The following is an 18944-nucleotide window of genomic DNA, read 5'->3' on the forward strand; positions in this document are numbered from 1 at the left end:
TTTTTTTTTTTGAAAATGTGAACAAACTGACAAACCTTTTGCTAGACTACTCAGAAAAAAAAGAAGACTAAAACAGAAATGAAAGAGGAGGCATTTCAACTGATACTACATGAAAACAGGATCACGAGACTGCTGTGAACAATTATATGCCAATAAATTAGATAACCTAGAAGAATGGGTAGATTCTAAGAAGCATACAGTCTACTAAGACTGAATGAAAGAAATAGAAAACTTGAACAGACCAATAATGAATAGAGGGATTGAATCAGTAATCAAAAATTTCCCAATACAGAAAAGCCCAGGACCAGATGGCTTTACTGCTGAATTCTACCAGAAACTTGAAGAAGAATTAATGCCAATCCTTCTCAAACTCTTCAAAACATTGAAGACAAGGGAATGCTCCCAAACTCATTTTATGAGACCAGCAGTACCCTGATACTAAAGCCAAATAAGGACACTGCAAGAAAACAATAGACCAATACCCTTGATGAATATAGATGTAAAAATTCTTTTTTTTTAAATTAAAACAAAAAAATTTTTTTTTCAGCGTTTATTCATTTTTGGGACAGAGAGAGACAGAGCATGAACGGGGGAGGGGCAGAGAGAGAGGGAGACACAGAATCGGAAACAGGCTCCAGGCTCCAAGCCATCAGCCCAGAGCCTGACGCGGGGCTCGAACTCACGGACCGCCAGATCGTGACCTGGCTGAAGTCGGACGCTTATCCGACTGCGCCACCCAGGCGCCCCTAGATGTAAAAATTCTTAGCAAAATAGTAGTAAGCAAAATTCAACAACACATCAAAGGATTATATTCCATGACCAAGTGGGATGCTGGGATGGTTCAACATAAACAAAACGTTAAATATGATATACCACATTAATAAAATAAATGATAAAATTATAGGACACCCTCAATAGATGTAGACAAAATATTTGGCAAAATTCAACACGGTTTCATGATAAAAAACCCCAACAAATTGAGTATAGAAGGAACATACCTCCACATAATAAAGGTCATATGTGAAACACCCACAGCTAACATCATAGTCAACAGTAAAAGGCTAAAAACAAACTCTTCTTCTAATGTCAGGAACAAGGCAAAGTTGCCTACTCTCAACACTCTTATTCAACATAATACAGGAAATCCTAGATAAAGCATTCAGGCAAGATAAAGAAATACAAGGAATTCAAATTGGAAAGGAAGAAGTAAAGTTGTTATCTGCAAATGATATAATCTTATATATAGGAGATCCTAAAACTCAACCAAAGAATTTTGGAACTAATCAAGGAATTCAATAGTCCACCCACAGGTATTAGTGGCATTTCCATACACTAACAATGAATTATATGAAGAAAAAAAAATCCCATTCATATTAAAATAAAAAACAATAAATATTTAGGAATTAGTTTAACCAAGGAAGAGAAAGATCTGTACAATGAAAAATATAAGACACTGATGAAAGAAATTAAAGAAGACACAAATAAATAGAATGATACTACTTGTTCACGAATGGGAAAAATTAACATTTTTAAATGTCCATACTATCTAAAGCCATCTATAGATTTAATGCAATCCCTACTAAATTCCAATGGCATTTTTCACAGAAATAGAAAATACAATCTTATAATTCATATGGAACCACAAAGGACCCTAAATAGCCAAAGAAATTCTGTGAGGCATCACACTTCCTGATATCAAGCTATATTACAAAGAGTAGTTAAAATATCATGATACTGGCATAAAAGTAGACACACAGTAAAGTGGAATAGAATAGAGTCTCCAGACATAAGTGTCCACATATATGGTCAACTAATATTTGACAAGAAACCCAAGAATACTCAATGGTGGAAGGAAGTCTCTTCAACAAATGGTGGTAAATAACCAAATGCAGAAAAACGAATGGGCCCATATACCACTCACAAAAATTAACCCAAAATGGAGGAAAGACTTAAATATGAGGCCCAATAAATGAAAACTCTTAGAAGAAATCATAGAGAAGAAGCTCCTTGACATAGGTCTTGGCAATGATTATTTGGATATGACAACAAAAGCACAAACACATAAGCAAATATAAACAAGTAAGAGTACTCAAACTAACAATCTTCCTCATAACAAAAGAAACAATAAACAAAATGAAAAAGCAACAACCTACGGAATAGGAGAAAATATTTGCAAACAATATATTGGATAAGACATTAATATCCAAAATATGTACAGAACTCATATAACTCAGTAATAAACAAAAACAGATTTAAAAACAGGCAGATGAACTAAACAGATATTTTTTTTTTTAAAGAAGATACCCCACATAACCAACAAATACTGAAAAGATGCTCAACATCACTAATTACCACGGAAATGCAAATCAAAGCCACTGTGGGATATCACCTCACACTTGTTAGAATAGCTAGGATCAAGAAGGCAAGCTGTAAGTGCTGGCGAGGTGGTGGAGAAAAGGGAACCCTTGTACACTGTTGGCGGCCATGTAAATTAGTGCAGCTACCATGGAAAACAATATGGACGTTTCTCAAAAAGTTAAACATAGAACTACCATATGATCCAGCAATCCCACTTGTGGGTATATATCCAAAAGAAATCAAGATATTGAAAAGATGTTTGCACTCTCATGTTTATTGCAGCATGCTTCAAAATAGCCAAGATGTGGAAAAACCTAAGTGTTCGTTGATGGATGAATGGATAAAGAAGATTTGGTATATGTATCAATGGGATATTATTCAGCCATGAGAAAGAAGAAAATTATGCCAATTGAGACAACATGTTGAACTTTGGGGGCACTATATTATGTGATATGTCAGAGAGAGGATGGTAGATATTGTATATAACTTGTATGTCAAATCTAAAAAAGCCAAACTTTTAGAAACTGAGAGTAGAATGGTGGTTATCAGGATCTGGGCAGTGGGGGAATTGGTGAGCTGTTTAAGGATACAAACTTGCAAGTAGTAGATAAATAAGTTCTGGAGTCCTAATGCATACCCAAGTGATTATAGCAAATATTGTATTATCGATTTTTTTTTAATTTTTTTTCAACATTTATTTATTTTTGGGACAGAGAGAGACAGAGCATGAACGGGGGAGGGGCAGAGAGAGAGGGAGACACAGAATCGGAAACAGGCTCCAGGCTCCGAGCCATCAGCCCAGAGCCCCACGCGGGGCTCAAACTCACGGACCGCGAGATCGTGACCTGGCTGAAGTCGGACGCTTAACCGACTGCGCCACCCAGGCGCCCCAAGGACTGGATTTTAAATGTCCTCAACACAAAAAAGTAATTATAATTTTGTGACACAAATGAGGTGTTCGCTAAGGTTATGATGGTAATCATTTTGCAACATACAAATGTATCAAATCAACATGACCTACATTATTATATGTCATTAAATTATACATTAAATTATACATTATTATATGTCATTAAATGTCACTAAAAGACAAACAAACAGGGGCGCCTGGGTGGCGCAGTCGGTTAAGCGTCCGACTTCAGCCAGGTCACGATCTCGCGGTCCGTGAGTTCGAGCCCCGCGTCGGGCTCTGGGCTGATGGCTCAGAGCCTGGAGCCTGTTTCCGATTCTGTGTCTCCCTCTCTCTCTGCCCCTCCCCTGTTCATGCTCTGTCTCTCTCTGTCGCAAAAATAAATAAATGTTGAAAAAAAAAATTAAAAAAAAATAAAATAAAAGACAAACAAACAAAAACTAGAAACAATCCATATGGCCTTCACCAGGTGAATGGTTAAACCAGCTTTTGTATACACATGCCATGTATTTAGCAATAAAAATAAAAACACAAACAAGTATTGATATACGTAGCATTTCCTGTAAGATAGGTTTAGTGATGTTGAAATCCCTTAGCTTTTTGTTAGTTTTGGAAAGTCCTTATCTCCTTCATTTCTGAAAGACAGTTTTGCTGGGTATAGTGTTCTTGATTAATATTTTTCTTTTATTATTTTGAGTATATCCTCTCACTCTCTTTCGCCTGCAAGGTTTCTTTTTTTTTAAAAAAAAATTTTTTTTTTAAACGTTTATTTATTTTTTTGGGACAAAGAGAGACAGAGCATGAACGGGGGAGGGGCAGAGAGAGAGGGAGACACAGAATCAGAAACAGGCTCCAGGCTCTGAGCCATCAGCCTGGAGCCCGACGCGGGGCTCGAACTCACGGACCGCGAGATCGTGACCTGGCTGAAGTCGGACGCTTAACCGACTGCGCCACCCAGGCGCCCCTCGCCTGCAAGGTTTCAGTTCAGGTTTTTGGTCATAGTATTATGGCAGCTCCCTTGAATGTGATGAATCACTTTTCTCCTGCTGCTTTCAAAATTCTCTTTGTGTTTGACCCTCAACAATTTCATTATAATGCATTTCAGTGAAGCTCTTTTCAGGTTTAACCTATTTGGGGTCTTCTGGGTCTCTTGAATCTGATGTCCATTTCTCTCCTCAAGTTTGGGAAGTTTTCAACCATTATTTCTTCAAATTAACTTTTGTCCTTTTCTCTTCTTCTTGGATTCCCATAACACATATATTATTTCCGTGGTTGTATCATAGAGCCCATAGGCTTTCTTTACTCTTTTTCATTCTTTTTTTCTTATATAACCGGGCTTATTTTCTAGTTCTTTGATTCTTTCTTCTGCACGGTTGAGTCTTCTGTTGAAATTTTCTATTTAATTCTTTATTTAACTCATTATATTCTTTAGCTCTAGGATTTCTATTTGGTTTCTTTGGACAGTTTCCATTCCTTTGTTGAATTTCTTCTCTTCCAGATTTATAGGTTTACTTTGGCAAGAAAAGATTTTCACTAATCAGCTCAGCTTGGAGTACTGGATGGGTCCGTTGATAGCACACATGGGCAGGTGGGGTCTGTTATTGGCATGTCTAGTTGACAAGACCACTGACTATTCTCTGAGGTTGGGGCAGGGCTTCTCCTGGCTGGGCTCCACCTATAAGTGGGGATGGTGGCTCCCTATTGGGCGAAGCAGCTGGATTTACTCTGTGATCAGGTGAGGCCACTAGCTGGGCTCTGCAATTACCGCTGGTTGGGTGAAGTCGCAGACCATTCTTTGGTAAGGTGGTGCCACTAATTGGACTTTGTGGGTGGACAGGGCTTCAAACTAAGTTATGCAATTGCTCTTGGTTGTTGGGATCTTAGGCTGTGCTCCCCAACTGGATGGAGTTTTTGGGTGGACCCTGTGTTCAAGTGGGCCATAGGCAGAGCTTCCCAGTTGGATGAGGCCTTAGGCTGTACTCTATGATTAAGCAGAGCTGTAGGTTATGCCCAAATTTGAGTGAGTATGCAGGCTGGACTTCATGATCAAGTAGGCCACTGAGTTTGGTCCACTGTTGAGCAAGTTTGCTGGCTGGATCTCTGGTTGGGGAGGGGCCACCAGGTGTGTTGCACAGTTGGATAGGATTAGAGGCTATGCACGTGGTTCAGCAGGTTTGCTGTCTGGGCTTCCTTGTTGTGTGGGCTACAGGCAATGCTCCATAATAGGGTGGTGTCACTAGATAAGGCTTACCTGAGGCAAGGCCATAGACTGGATTCTGCTGTGGGGTGGAGTGGTTGTCTTAGCTCTGTGGCTGTGAGGTGTCATGGTCTGGGTTCTGAGGCTGACTAGGGTCATTGTTCAGGGTCCCTGGTTATGTGGGGGCCAGAGGCTATTCTTTTATTTTCTTTATTTTCTTTCTCTATTATTGCAAGCATTCTTTTTTAAATTAATTTATTTTTAAAATTTATATCCAAGTTAGCATATAGTGCAACAATGATTTCAGGAGTAGATTCCTTAATGCCCTTACCCATTAGGCCCATTCTGCCTCTCACAACCCGTCCAGTAGCCCTATGTTTGTTCTCCATATTTAAGAGTCTCTTCCGTTTTGTCTCCCTCCCTGTTTTCATACTCTTTCTGTTTTCCTTCCCTTATGTTTATCTGTTTTGTATCTTAAAATCCTCATATGAGTGAAGTCATATGATATTTGTCTTTCTCTGACTGACTAATTTCGCTTAGCATAATACCCTCCAGTTCCATCCGTGTAGTAGCAAATGACAAGACTCTATTCTTTTTGCTTGCTGAGTAATACTCCACTGTGTGTGTATATGTGTGTGTGTGCATGTGTATATCACACATCTTTTAAAAAAATTTTTTTTTAACGTTTATTTATTTTTGAGACAGAGAGAGACAGAGCATGAATGGGGGAGGGACAGAGAGAGAGAGGGAGACACAGAATGTGAAACAGGCTCCAGGCTCTGAGCTGTCAGGACAGAGCCCGACGCGGGGCTTGAACTCACGAACCGTGAGATCATGACCTGAGCCGAAGTCGGACACTTAACCAACTGAGCCACCCAGGCGCCCCTCCCACATCTTCTTTATCCATTCATCTGTCCATGGACATTTGGCTCTTTCCATACTTTGGATGTTGTTGATAGTGTTGCTATAAACATTGGGGTGCATGTGCCCCTTTGAAACAGCATACCTGTATCCCTTGGATAAATACCTAGTAGTGCAATTGCTGGGTCATAGGGTAGTTCTATTTTTAATTTTTTGAGGAAGCTCCATACTGTGTTCCAGAGTGGCTGCACCAATTTGCATTTCCACCAGGAGAGCAAAAGAGATCCTCCTTCTCCACATCCTCGCCAACATCTGTTGTTGTCAGAGTTAATGTTAGCCACTCTGACAGGTGTGAGGTGGTATCTCATTGTGGTTTTGATTTGTATTTCCCTGATGATGAGTGATGTGGAGCATTTTTTCATGTGTCCATTGGCCATCTGGATGTCTTCTTTGGAGAAGTGTCTATTCATGTCTTTTGCCCATTTCTTCACTGGATTATTTGTTTTTTTGGGTGTTGAGTTTGATAAGTTCTTTATAGATTTTGTATACAAACCCTTTATCTGATATGTCATTTGCAAATATCTTCTCCCATTCCATTGGCTGCCTTTTAGTTTTGCTGATTGTTTCCTTCACTGTGCAGAAGCTTTTTATTTTGATGAGGTCCCAATAGTTCATTTTTGCTTTTGTTTCCCTTGCCTCTGGAGACGTGTTGAGTAAGAAGTTGCTGCAGCCAAGATCAAAGAGGTTTTTGCCAGCTTTCTCCTTGAGGATTTTGATGGCTTCTTGTCTTATGTTTAGATCTTTCACCCATTTTGAGTTTATTTTTGTGTCTGATGTAAGAAAGTGGTCCAGGTTCATTTTTCTGCATGTTGCTGTCCAGTTTTCCCAGCACCACTTGCTGAAGAGACTGTATTCCATTGGATGTTCTTTCCTGCTCTGTCAAAGATTAGTTGGCCGTATGTTTGTGGGTCCATTTCTGGGTTCTCTATTCTGTTCCATGGATCTAAGTGTCTGTTTTTGTGCCAGTACCATACTGTCTTGATGATTACAGCTTTGTAATACAGCTTGAAGTCTGGTATTGTGATGCCTCCAGCTTTGGTTCTCTTTTTCAAGATTGGCAATTCGGGGTCTTTCCTTGTTCCATACAAACTTGAGGATTGTTCTAGCTCTGTGAAGAATGCTGGTGTTATTTTGATAGGGATTGCATTGAATATATAGATTGCTTTGGGTAGTTTTGACATTTTAACAATATTTGTTCTTCATATCCAGGAGCATGGAATCTTTTTCCACTTCTTTGTGTCTTCTTCAATTTCTTTCATAAGCTTTCTATGGTTTTCAGTGTATAGGTTTTTCACCTCTTTGGTTAGATTTATTCCTAGGTATTTTATGGTTTTTGATCCAGTTGTAAATGGGATCGATTCCTTGATTTCTCTTTCTGTTGCCTCATTATTGGTGTCTAGGAATGCAACCGACTTCTGTGCATTGATTTTATAGCTTGCGATTTTGCCGAATTCATGGATCAGTTCTAGCAGTTTTTTGGTGGAATCTTTTGGGTTTTCCATATAGAGTATCATGTCATCTGCAAAGAGTGAAAGTTTGACCTCCTCCTGGCCAATTTGGATGCCTTTCATTTCTTTGTGTTATCTTATTGCAGAGGCTAAGACTTCCAATACTATGTGGAACAACAGTGGCGAGAGTGGACATCCCTGTCTTGTTCCTGACCTTAGGGGGAAAGCTCTCAGTTTTCCCCATTGAGGATGATATTAATGTTGGGTCTTTCATATATGGCTTTTATGATCTCGAGGTATGCTCCTTCTATCCCTATTTTCTTGAGGGTTTTTATCAAGAAACGATGCTGTATTTTGTCAAAAGCTTTCTCTGCATCTATTGAGAAGATCATGTGGTTCTTGTCCTTTCCTTTAATGATGTGATGAATCACATTGATTGTTTTGTGGATATTGATCCAGCCCTGCATCCCAGGTATAAGTCCCACTTGGTCATGGTGAATAATTTTTTTATTGTATTGTTGGATCCGCTTGGCTAATATCTTGTGGAATTTTGCATCCATGTTCATCAGGGAAATTGGTCTATAGTTCCACTTTTTACTGGGGTCTTTTTCTGGTTTTGGAATCAAGGTAATGCTGGCTTCATAGGAAGAGTTTGGAAGTTTTCTTCCATTTCCATTTTTTGGAACAGCTTCAAGAGAATAGGTGTTAACTCGTCTTTAAATGTTTCATAGAATTCCTCTGGAAAGCCATCTGGCCCTGGACTGTTTTTTGGGAGACTTTTGATTACTAATTTGATATCTTTACTGGTTATGGGTCTGTTCAAATTTTCTATTTCTTCCTGTTTCAGTTTTGGTAGTGTATATGTTTCTAGGAATTTGTCCACTTCTTCCAGATTGCCCATTTTATTGGCATATAATTGCTTGTAATATTCTCTTATTATTGTTTGCATTTCTGCTGTGTTGGTTGTAATAGCTCCTCTTTCATTCTTGATTTTGTTTATTTGGGTCCTTTCCTTTTTCTTCTTGATCAGACTGGCTAGGGGTTTATCAATTTTGTTAATTCTTTCAAAGAATCAGCTTCTGGTTTCATTGATCTGTTCTACTGTATTGTTGTTGTTGTTGTTTGTTTTATTTTGTTTTGTTTCAATAGCATTGATTTCTGCTTTAATCTTTATTATTTCCTGTCTTCTGCTGTTTTTGGGTTTTATTTGCTGTTCTTTTTCCAGTTCTTTAAGGTGTAAGGTTAGGTTGTGTATCTGAGAACTTTCTTCCTTCTTTAGAAAGGCCTGGATTGCTATATCCTTCCCTCCTATGACTGCCTTTGCTGTGTCCCAGAGCATTTGGGCTGTGATGTTATCATTTTCATTGGCTTCCATGTACTTAAAAAATTTTTTTTTAATGTTTATTTATTTTTGAAGGAGAGAGAGACAGAGTGTGAGTGGGGAAAGGGCAGAGAGAGAGAGGGAGACACAGAATCTGAAGCAGGCTCCAGGCTCTGAGCTGTCAGCACAGAGTCCAATGCAGGGCTCAAGCTCACAAACCGTGAGATCATGACCTGAGCCAAACTTAGATGCTTAACTGACTGAACCGCCCAGGCACCCCCATGTACTTTTTAATTTACTCTTTAACTTCTTGGTTAGCCCATTCATTCTTTAGTAGGATGGTCTTTAGTTTCCAAGTATTTGTTATGTTTCCACAATTTTTCTTGTGGTTGATTTTGAGTTGCATAGCATTGTGGTCTGAAAATATGCATGGTATGATCTCGATCTTTTTGTACTCGGTGAGGGTTGATTTGTGTCCCAGTATGTGAAATATTCTGGAGAATGTTCCATGCGCACTGGAAAGCAATGTGTATTCTACTGCTTTAGGATGAAATGTTCTGAATATATCTGTTAAGTCCATCTGGTCCAGTGTGTCTTTCAAAGTCACTGTTTCCTTGTTGATTTTCTGTTTAGATTATCTGCCCATTGCTGTAAGTGGAGTGTTGAAGTCCCCTACTATTATGGTATTATTATCAATGAGTTTGTTTATGTTTATGATTAATCAATTTATATATTTGGGTGCTCTCACATTTGGAGCATGAATGTTTACAATTGTTAGGTCTTACAACAGACACATGAAAAGATGCTCAACGTCGCTCCTCATCAGGGAAATACAAATCAAAACCACACTCAGGTATCACCTCACATCAGAGTGGCCACAATGAACAAATCAGGAGACTATAGATGCTGGAGAGGATGTGGAGAAACAGGAACCCTCTTGCCCTGTTGGTGGGGATGCAAGTTGGTGCAGCCACTCTGGAAAACAGTGTGGAGGTTCCTCAAAAAATTAAAAATAGAACTACCCTGTGATCAGCAATAGCACTGCTAGGAATTTACTCAAGGGATACAGGAGTACTGATGCATAGGGGCACTTGTACCCCAATGTTTATAGCAGCACTCTCAACAATAGCCAAATTATGGAAAGAGCCTAAATGTCCATCAACTGATGAATGGATAAAGAAATTGTGGTTTATATACACAATGGAGTACTACGTGGCAGTGAGAAAGAATGAAATATGGCCCTTTGTAGCAACGTGGATGGAACTGGAGAGCGTTATGCTAAGTGAAATAAGCCATAGAGAGAAAGACAGATATCATATGTTTTCACTCTTATGTGGATCCTGAGAAACTTAACAGAAACCCATGGGGGAGGGGAAGGAAAAAAAAAAAGAGGTTAGAGTGGGAGAGAGCCAAAGCATAAGAGACTCTTAAAAACTGAGAACAAACTGAGGGTTGATGGGGGGTGGGAGGGAGGGGAGGGTGGGTGATGGGTATTGAGGAGGGCACCTTTTGGGATGAGCACTGGGTGTTGTATGGAAACCAATTTGACAATAAATTTCATATATTGAAAAAAACCCAAAAAACAATTGTTAGGTCTTCTTGGTGGATAGACCCCTTAATTATCATATAATGCCTTTCTTCATCTCTTGTTACAGTCCCTATTTTGAAGTCTAGATTATCTGATATAAGTATGGCTACTTTGGCTTTCTTTTGTTGACCGTTAGCATGATAGATGGTTCTCCATCCCCTTACTTTCAATCTGAAGGTGTCTTTAGGTCTAAAGTGGGTCTCTTGTCAACAGCACATAGATGGATCTTGTTTTCTTATCCATTCTGTTACCCTATGTCTTTTGATTGGAGTATTTAGTCCATTGACATTTAGAGTGAGTACTGAAAGATAGGAATTTATTGCCATTATGACGCTTGTAGAGTTGGAGTTTCTGGTCATGTTCTCTGGTCCTTTCTAATCTTTTGTTGCTTTGGGTATATATATACATCTTTTCTCCCCTCAGAAAGTCCCCCTTAACATTTCTTGCAGGGCTGGTTTAGTGGCCACAAACTCCTTTAATTTTGTTTGTCTGGGAAATTTTTTATCTCTCCTTCTATTTTGAATGACAGCCTTGCTGGATAAAGAATTCTTGGCTGCATAGTTTTCCAATTCAGCGCATTGAATATATCCTGCCACTTCTTTCTGGTATGCCAAGTTTATGGGGATAGGTCTGCTGGTCTTCCCTTTGTAGGTCAAGGACTTTTTTCCCTTGGTGCTTTCATGATTCTTTCCTTGCCTGAGTATTTTGTGAATTTGACTATGATATGCCTTGTTGATGGTAAGTTTTTGTTGAATCTTATGTGAGTCTTCTGTGCTTCCTGGATTTTAATGTCTGTGTCTTTCCCCAGGTTAGGAAAGGTTTCCGCTATGATTTGCTCATGTAACCCTTCTACCCATTTTTCTCTCTCTTCATCAGCTGGGATCCCTATGATTCTGATGTTGTTCCTTTTTAATGATCACTGATTTCTCCAATTCTTAAATCTTGCTCTTTCCCTTAGTTTCCCTTTTTTTTTTTTTTTTTTTTTTCCTGCTTCGTTATTCTCCATAAGTTGGTCCTGGCCAGAGGCTATTCTTAACAGTTGAGAAAGACTTGGTCTTGGATGCCTATCCAAGTGAGACCACTGGATGGGCTCTATGGATACCTGGATTCCCTTGCTAGACTTCCTGGCTTCATGAGAATGGAGACTACACCCAGCAGTTGGGCAGGACTGTGAATATGCTTTCCTTCCCGGGCAGGGCTGCATAACCAGCTCCACAGCTGGTATAGTTTGTTGGCTGGGGGACCCAAATCAGGCAGAGCTACCAACTGAGCTCTCTGTCAAGATGGGGCCTCCAGCTCAGCTCTGCAGATGGGCAGAAAAACTGGCTGGGTTCTCTTCTCGATGCCACTGCAAACAGGAATATGGTCTGTCAAGATCTAAGCACTGGTTAATGCAAACTTTGTCCCTTCTTCATCCCTATCTGAATCCCAGTGGCGGAGCCCTGCAGTTTTCCGCAGTAATCCCCATGAGGTGATACCTGGCTGGACTTTCTGGGAAGCAGCTCCCAATGTTGAGGGAACTGATGTCTACCTTGAGTTCTCTTTTTCTCACTGGAGAAACTGTAGGCTCAGGATGGAGTTTCTCAGTGTGGTGTCGTGCTGGCATGGAGGTGGGGCAATATGGTCAGAGTGTAGCCGCTCCTCTTGCTCTTCTAATGTGATCCTGTGGTTCCAGTGTTGCTTCAGCCTCACTTCTGGGTTCTGGGATTTTCACAATGGTGTCTTTCTATGGACAGTTGCCGGTTGATCTTCTTTTGTGGGGGACTGAAGTCGGGAACAGCTTATGTTACCATTTTGATGACGTCACTCTCCCATATTATTTTTTCTATAGAAAACAATTTTTAATTAGCAGAAGCTTAAAAAAAATGGGAAATAGTTTAGTAGTGGCCAAAGGTAGAAAAGGGAATGACAGAAGCAGGAAAGAGGTATTACTTATAACAGTACATGAGGGATACGAGTGGAGATAGAACTGTTTGTTACTTTGATTGAGGTGGTGGGAACACTAAGTTGCACATGTGATAAAAACCATATAGTAGTAAACACACACACACACACACACACACACACACACACATACACACACAAGTACAGGTAATACTGAGGAAATCTGAATAAGATCAGTGGGTTTGTATCAGTACCAATATCCCAGTTGTGATATTATACTATAGTTTTGCAAAATATTACTATTGGGGGAAGCTAGGGGAACTGCACACAGTTTCTCATATTTCTTACAACTACATGTGATTCTACAATAATCTAATAAATCTTTCTTCTCTTTCTTTCTTTCTTTCTTTCTTTCTTTCTTTCTTTCTTTCTCTCTTGTAGGCTTCACCCCAGTGTGGACCCCAACACAGGGCTCAAACTCACGACCCTGAGATCAAGACCTGAACTGAGATCAAGAGTTGGACATTCAAACCACTGAACCACCCAGACACCCCTCAACAAACATTTCAATCAAATATTAACTAGTGACGCTTGGGTGGCTTAGTCATTATTAAGCATTCGACTTTGGCTCAGGTTATGATCATGTGGTTCCTGGGTTCGAGCCCCACATCTGGCTCTATGCTGACAGCTCAGAGCCTAGAGCCTGCTTCAGATTTTGTGTCTTGATCCCTCTCTGCCTCTCTCCTGCTCATGCTCTGTCTCTCTTTTTCTCTCAAAAATAAATAAACATTAAAATAAATAAATAAATAAATAAAAATAAAAAATACTTAAGGGATTAGAAGTTTATATGCAAACCGTAAGTACAAGAAGCTTGGAATGGCTATATAAGTATGACAAAACACATGCTTAAAGTCAAGGAACACTATCAGAGATAAAGAAGCCTCATTCATAATGATGAAATCGCCAATGAATCAGGACTCTAAACACTAGCACCAAAAAGATCTTCAAATATATTACGTAAATTAAAAAAAAAAAAGCTTGAGAAAATAAACCCTTACGTGAACTTACCACTGCCTTCCTTCTGTATCTACATTGCAAGGAATCTAAGATTCCTAAGGTGATTGAAACTGAAGTGTAGTATCAGTTACCAAAATGTAGTAATTGCACCACATTTCACTTTGTTTTGATTAACAACAAAGGATCTTATTTATTACCTTAATCTAAATTCAGCGCTAAACAAGAAAAGTATTTGATTTTTCTTTCCACAGAAAAATCACACAACCATTCTTTTTTTGTCGCTCAAGTTTCATTTTCTGGAAATGATTGAAGACTGCACAGCAGGCTTATTTTAGTTTATTTGGGGGGTTAAATACATGACAAAGTCCAATGCTAATTTCAGAAGCTGCTGTGAAAGGTCACTAAGGGGAAGCACATTCAGAGATTAAAATTTTAAACAGATTTCTTTGTCAACAGAAGTGTCCCTGGTATATAATTTTCTCTATGGCTCTGCTAAAAAATTAACGCCTCCTGGTTCCAAAAGATCTGGGGATCCCGTTTCCACTGCTCTGCTGCAGGAGTGATGTGAGTGAAGTCCATTGATAAGAAGCTGGTGTGAGGTCACACTGACGTAGTGTGAGTTAATAAAAGGAAGCCTTTTTGTCCCTTTGAATTTATCTCCATAAAGTCATTGTGTCTCCTCTGGAGGATCACCTGTTCATACTCAATGGCCTTTCAGGAGCTCCTGGATCAGGTTGGTGGCCTGGGGAAATTCCATATCCTTCAGATAATTTTAGTTCTTCCCTTCATGCGGATGCTATTATGCCATATGATTTTGGAGAACTTCGCTGCAGCCATTCCTGGTCATTGCTGCTGGGTGAACATCCTTGACAATGACACAGTCGCTGATAATGATACTGGGATCCTCAGCCCTGAGGTCCTCCTCAGAATCTCCATCGCATTGAACTCAGAATCGAGGCCAGAGAAATGTCAGCGCTTTATCCATCCCCAGTGGCAGCTTCTTCATCTGAATGGAACCTTCACCAACATGACTGAGCCAGACACAGAGACCTGTCTGGATGGCTGGGTTTATGACCAAAGCTCCTTCCTCTCTACATTGTGTCTGAGGTAAGAGGCCCCTTTTACCTCTTGTGAGTACTAAGTCTGGGTATTTAGAATGACAGAATAAGCATGATTCAAGTGTTCAGTTATTGTGTAGGTATTGCAGTCAGCTCTCTTTCATTCTTTTAGCAAATAGTGATTGCTTATCTTCTTTTTTAAAACATTTTTTTAATGTTTATTTATCTTTGAGAGAGACAGAGACAGAATGTGAGTGGGTTAGGGGCAGAGAGAGAGAGAGAGAGAGAGAGAGAGAGGGAGACACAGAATCCAAAGCAGGCTCCAGGCTCTGAGCTGTCAGCACAGAGCCCGACACGGGGCTTGAACCCACGAACTATGAGATCATGACCTGAGCCAAAGTCGGATGTTTAACTGAGCCACCCAGGTGCCCTGTGATTATTATCTTCTTAATTGCCAAGCACTTACATTGAATTTGAGGCCAGTGAAATCAACCAACTAGACGTGAATTCCATATCAGAGGTCTTTAAATATAAGGTGAATAGTAATGATTAGACAAGTAAATACTTGATATAATGTATTATTTTTTGGTCACTTATTCTCAGCCTAGTCGCAAATTGCAAACACCTGTATTAATTTAAAAAAAAAGTCTCCATGCCCTGGATACTTCACAAACAAGCAAATCAGTGTATTTCACTCTAGGTGAGAAATGCAGGCATCAGTATTCTAGAAAATCTCCTCAATGTTTTCAGTGTGTGACCAAGATTGAGAACGCCTGAGGTATGGAATGCTAAGTGAATATAAAGATTGTCCCTAATATAACCTAGAAGATTTAGTTGAGGATTTCCAGAGAAAGTCATGCTTAAATTGAGACTTGGATGATATGGGTAAGTAAATGTAGGAGAGGGAGGCTGGAGAACATGTCCACTGATGGTTGTGGCAGCAAGTGAACACTGAGGGACTGTGAGCTGCTGTGAAACTCCCCTGTGCTGGTTTCCTTCTCTTCCAGTGGGACCTCGTATGTAATTATCAGTCACAGAGATCAGTTGTTCAATTCCTATTCATGGCTGGAATGTTGGTGGGAGGCTTCATATACGGCCATCTCTCGGACAGGTGAGTGTCTCCAGCTCACTGCTGCCCTTATTCTATGGTGTTTTCATCAGCTTATAATGAACTCTTTCATAAAGAAGTCTTTACTGAGTTCCAATATACAGTTTATACCGTTGTGGGTTGCCTTGGTTCCCACGGAGCTAGAGATGGAGGTGGAGAATTAGAGTGTGTGATAAGTGCCATTTTGCTGCACAGATATCTCTGTACCGGACACAGAAATGATATCTCCATGAGACAGACCTGGGGGCATTTCAGAACAGTATTTATAGGGAGGTACCATAATACTTTCCATTTAGAAAGATGAGAAGGAGTAAACTATGAGCAGGGAGGGAGAGGTACTCCAAGACGGGGGTTCAGCCTGTTTGAAGACAGAGATAAGGCACAGTAAGGAGATAGAGATCTTCAGCATAGACTTCAGCAAGGCTGACAGACATGTGCAGAACTCTCTACCTGACAACAGCAGATTAAACATGCTTTCCAAGTGTATGTGGAGCTAGACTGCATTTAAGGCTCAAAACCAGGAATCAGTAGAGTTCAAAGGATCAAAATTATACAAAGTATTGCCTCTGATTCCAACAGAGTGAAACTACAAATCAGCAGCAGAAGCAAAACTGGAAAATTTACAAATTCATGGAAGTCAACCAGCATGCTAACAAAAAACCAGTGGGTCAAGGAAGAAAGCACCAAGGATATTAGAAAATACTCAGCGATGAGTTAGATAAAAAATTCAACGTGCCAAAACTTATGGGATGTAGTGAAGGCAATGCTCCGTGGGAAATTGATAGCTATAAATACCTACACTGAAAGAGAAAAAAGAGAAACACCACGTCCACAAGAGGGAAGAAGAGGGGGTCCTCAGCCTTATCTCCACATAGAAACAAGGATTTAATGGTCATCCACAGACAAAATGCCTTTGTGGGAACCATGGAATTCAGGTCAGAGGTTTCAAAAGCTCAGTAGAGGCCAAGACTGAGAAGAACAGCCTTGAGAAGGCAGGCCTACACTCTAGCAGCAGGCCTACTGATCATGGTCTTGGCTAGGGACCTGAAAGGAGCCTGCCCCCTATAGACCCAGTTCCAGACCCACTTTTCTGTGATCCTGCCACAGGCCTCATCCACCAAGGGACCCAGGAAGTGCCCTGTTCATTGGTGACCTTGATAACAGACCCACTGATCTCAGACCTTACCACAGACCTTGAAGCAGCCCTGTGGCTCTGCTCTCCAGGGTCCAGGGCAGTCTTTCCAGACCAAGGGCCTGGCAGGAACCACACCAACCCATATCACCAGTAAAAAGCCCACTAACCTGGCCTGACTGTGGACCCCACAGCAGCTTCAGCTTCACCCAACCACGATCTCAGAGGCAGTCCTATCAGTCTGGGGGACTCAGGAGAAGGTCTTTATCTGACAAAACCAGTCTATGAAGTCAGGACGTGTCTGCTCCTTTATTTATTTATTTAAAAAAAATTTTTTTTCAACGTTTATTTATTTTTGGGACAGAGAGAGACAGAGCATGAACGGGGGAGGGGCAGAGAGAGAGGGAGACACAGAATCGGAAACAGGCTCCAGGCTCTGAGCTATCAGCCCAGAGCCCGACGCGGGCTCGACCTCACGGACCGCGAGATCGTGACCTGGCTGAAGTCGGACGCTTAACTGACTGCGCCACCCAGGCGCCCTGTGTCTGCTCCTTTAAATGTAAGGCTATGTGATCATGAAGAATCAGGCAAATGAGACACCACCAAAAGACACTAATAAAGCCCCAGTAACTGCCCCTAAAGAAATGGAGAGTCATCAACTTATTTTTTTAATTATTATTGAGAGAGAGAGAGAGAGGAAGAAAGAATGTTAAGCAGCCTTCACGTTCGGCATGGAGCCCAATGCGGGGCTCCATCCCACAACCCTGGGATCATGAGCTGAGGCCGAAATCGAGTTGGATGCTCAACCAGCTGACCCAGGAGTTCCCCTTTTTTTAAATTATTATTTTTTAAAATTTTCTTAAAAATTTCTTAAAAATGGTACTGGCGCAAAAACAGACACTTAGATCCATGGAACAGAATAGAGAACCCAGAAATGGACCCACAAACGTGTGGCCAGCTAATCTTTGATGAAGCAGGAACGCATATCCAATGGAATAAAGACAGTCTCTTCAGCAAGTGGTGCTGGGAAAACTGGACAGCAACATGCAGAAAAATGAACCTGGACCACTTTCTTACACTATACACAAAAATAAAATGGATGAAAGACCTCAATGTAAGACAGGAAGCCATCAAAATCCTCGAGGAGAAAGCAGGCAAAAACCTCTTTGATTTTGGCCACGTCTCCAGAGGCAAGGGAAACAAAAGCAAAAATGAACCATTGAGACCTCATCAAAATAAAAAGCTTCTGCACAGCAAAGGAAACAATCAGCAAAACTAAAAGGCAACCGATGGAATGGGAGAAGATATTTGCAAATGACATGTCAGATAAAGGATTCATATCCAAAGTCTATAAAGAACTTCTCAAACTCAACACTCAAAAAACAAATAATCCAGTGAAGAAATGGGCCAAAGACATGAATAGACACTGCTCCAAAGAAGACATCCAGGTGGCCAACCGACACAGGAAAAAATGCTCATCACTTATCATCAGGGAAATACAAATCAAAAGCACAATGAGGTACCACCTGACACCTGTCAGAATGGCTAACATTAACAACTCAGGCAACAACAGATGTTGGCGAGGATGCAGTGAAGGAGGATCTCTTTGGCACTGCTGGTGGGAATGCAAACTGGTGCAGCCACTCTGGAAAACAGTATGGAGCTTCCTCAAAAAATCAAAAATAGAACTACCCTATGACCCAGCAATTGCACTACTAGGTATTTATCCAAGGGATATAGGTGTTCTGTTTCAAAGGGGCACATGCACCCCAATGTTTATAGCAGCACTATCAACAATAGCCAAAGTATGGAAAGAGCCCAAATGTCCATCGACAGATGAATGGATGAAGGAGATGTGGTATATATATACAATGGACTATTGCTCGGCAATCAGAAAGAATGAAATCCTGCCATTTGCAACTAGAAAGGTGGAACTAGAGGGTATTATGCTAAGCGAAATTAATCAGTCAGAGAAAGACAAATATCATATGACTTCACTCAT

At 40.5% G+C, this 18944-nt stretch overlaps 1 protein-coding gene across 1 annotated transcript; it reads left to right on the forward strand.

The window, feature by feature from the left end:
* The first annotated feature begins 14350 nt into the window (after positions 1-14350).
* LOC121023952 (solute carrier family 22 member 10-like) lies at positions 14351-15817 on the forward strand. Its single transcript, XM_040466224.1, has 3 exons — positions 14351-14744; positions 15120-15127; positions 15710-15817. The coding sequence occupies exons 1-3, from the start codon at positions 14351-14353 to the stop codon at positions 15815-15817; spliced, it is 510 nt and encodes a 169-aa protein (XP_040322158.1).
* Positions 15818-18944: the final 3127 nt, after the last annotated feature.

This window comes from Herpailurus yagouaroundi, unplaced genomic scaffold (assembly GCF_014898765.1).
Source record: "Herpailurus yagouaroundi ecotype Mexico unplaced genomic scaffold, PumYag 569, whole genome shotgun sequence".
NCBI lineage: Eukaryota > Metazoa > Chordata > Mammalia > Carnivora > Felidae > Herpailurus > Herpailurus yagouaroundi.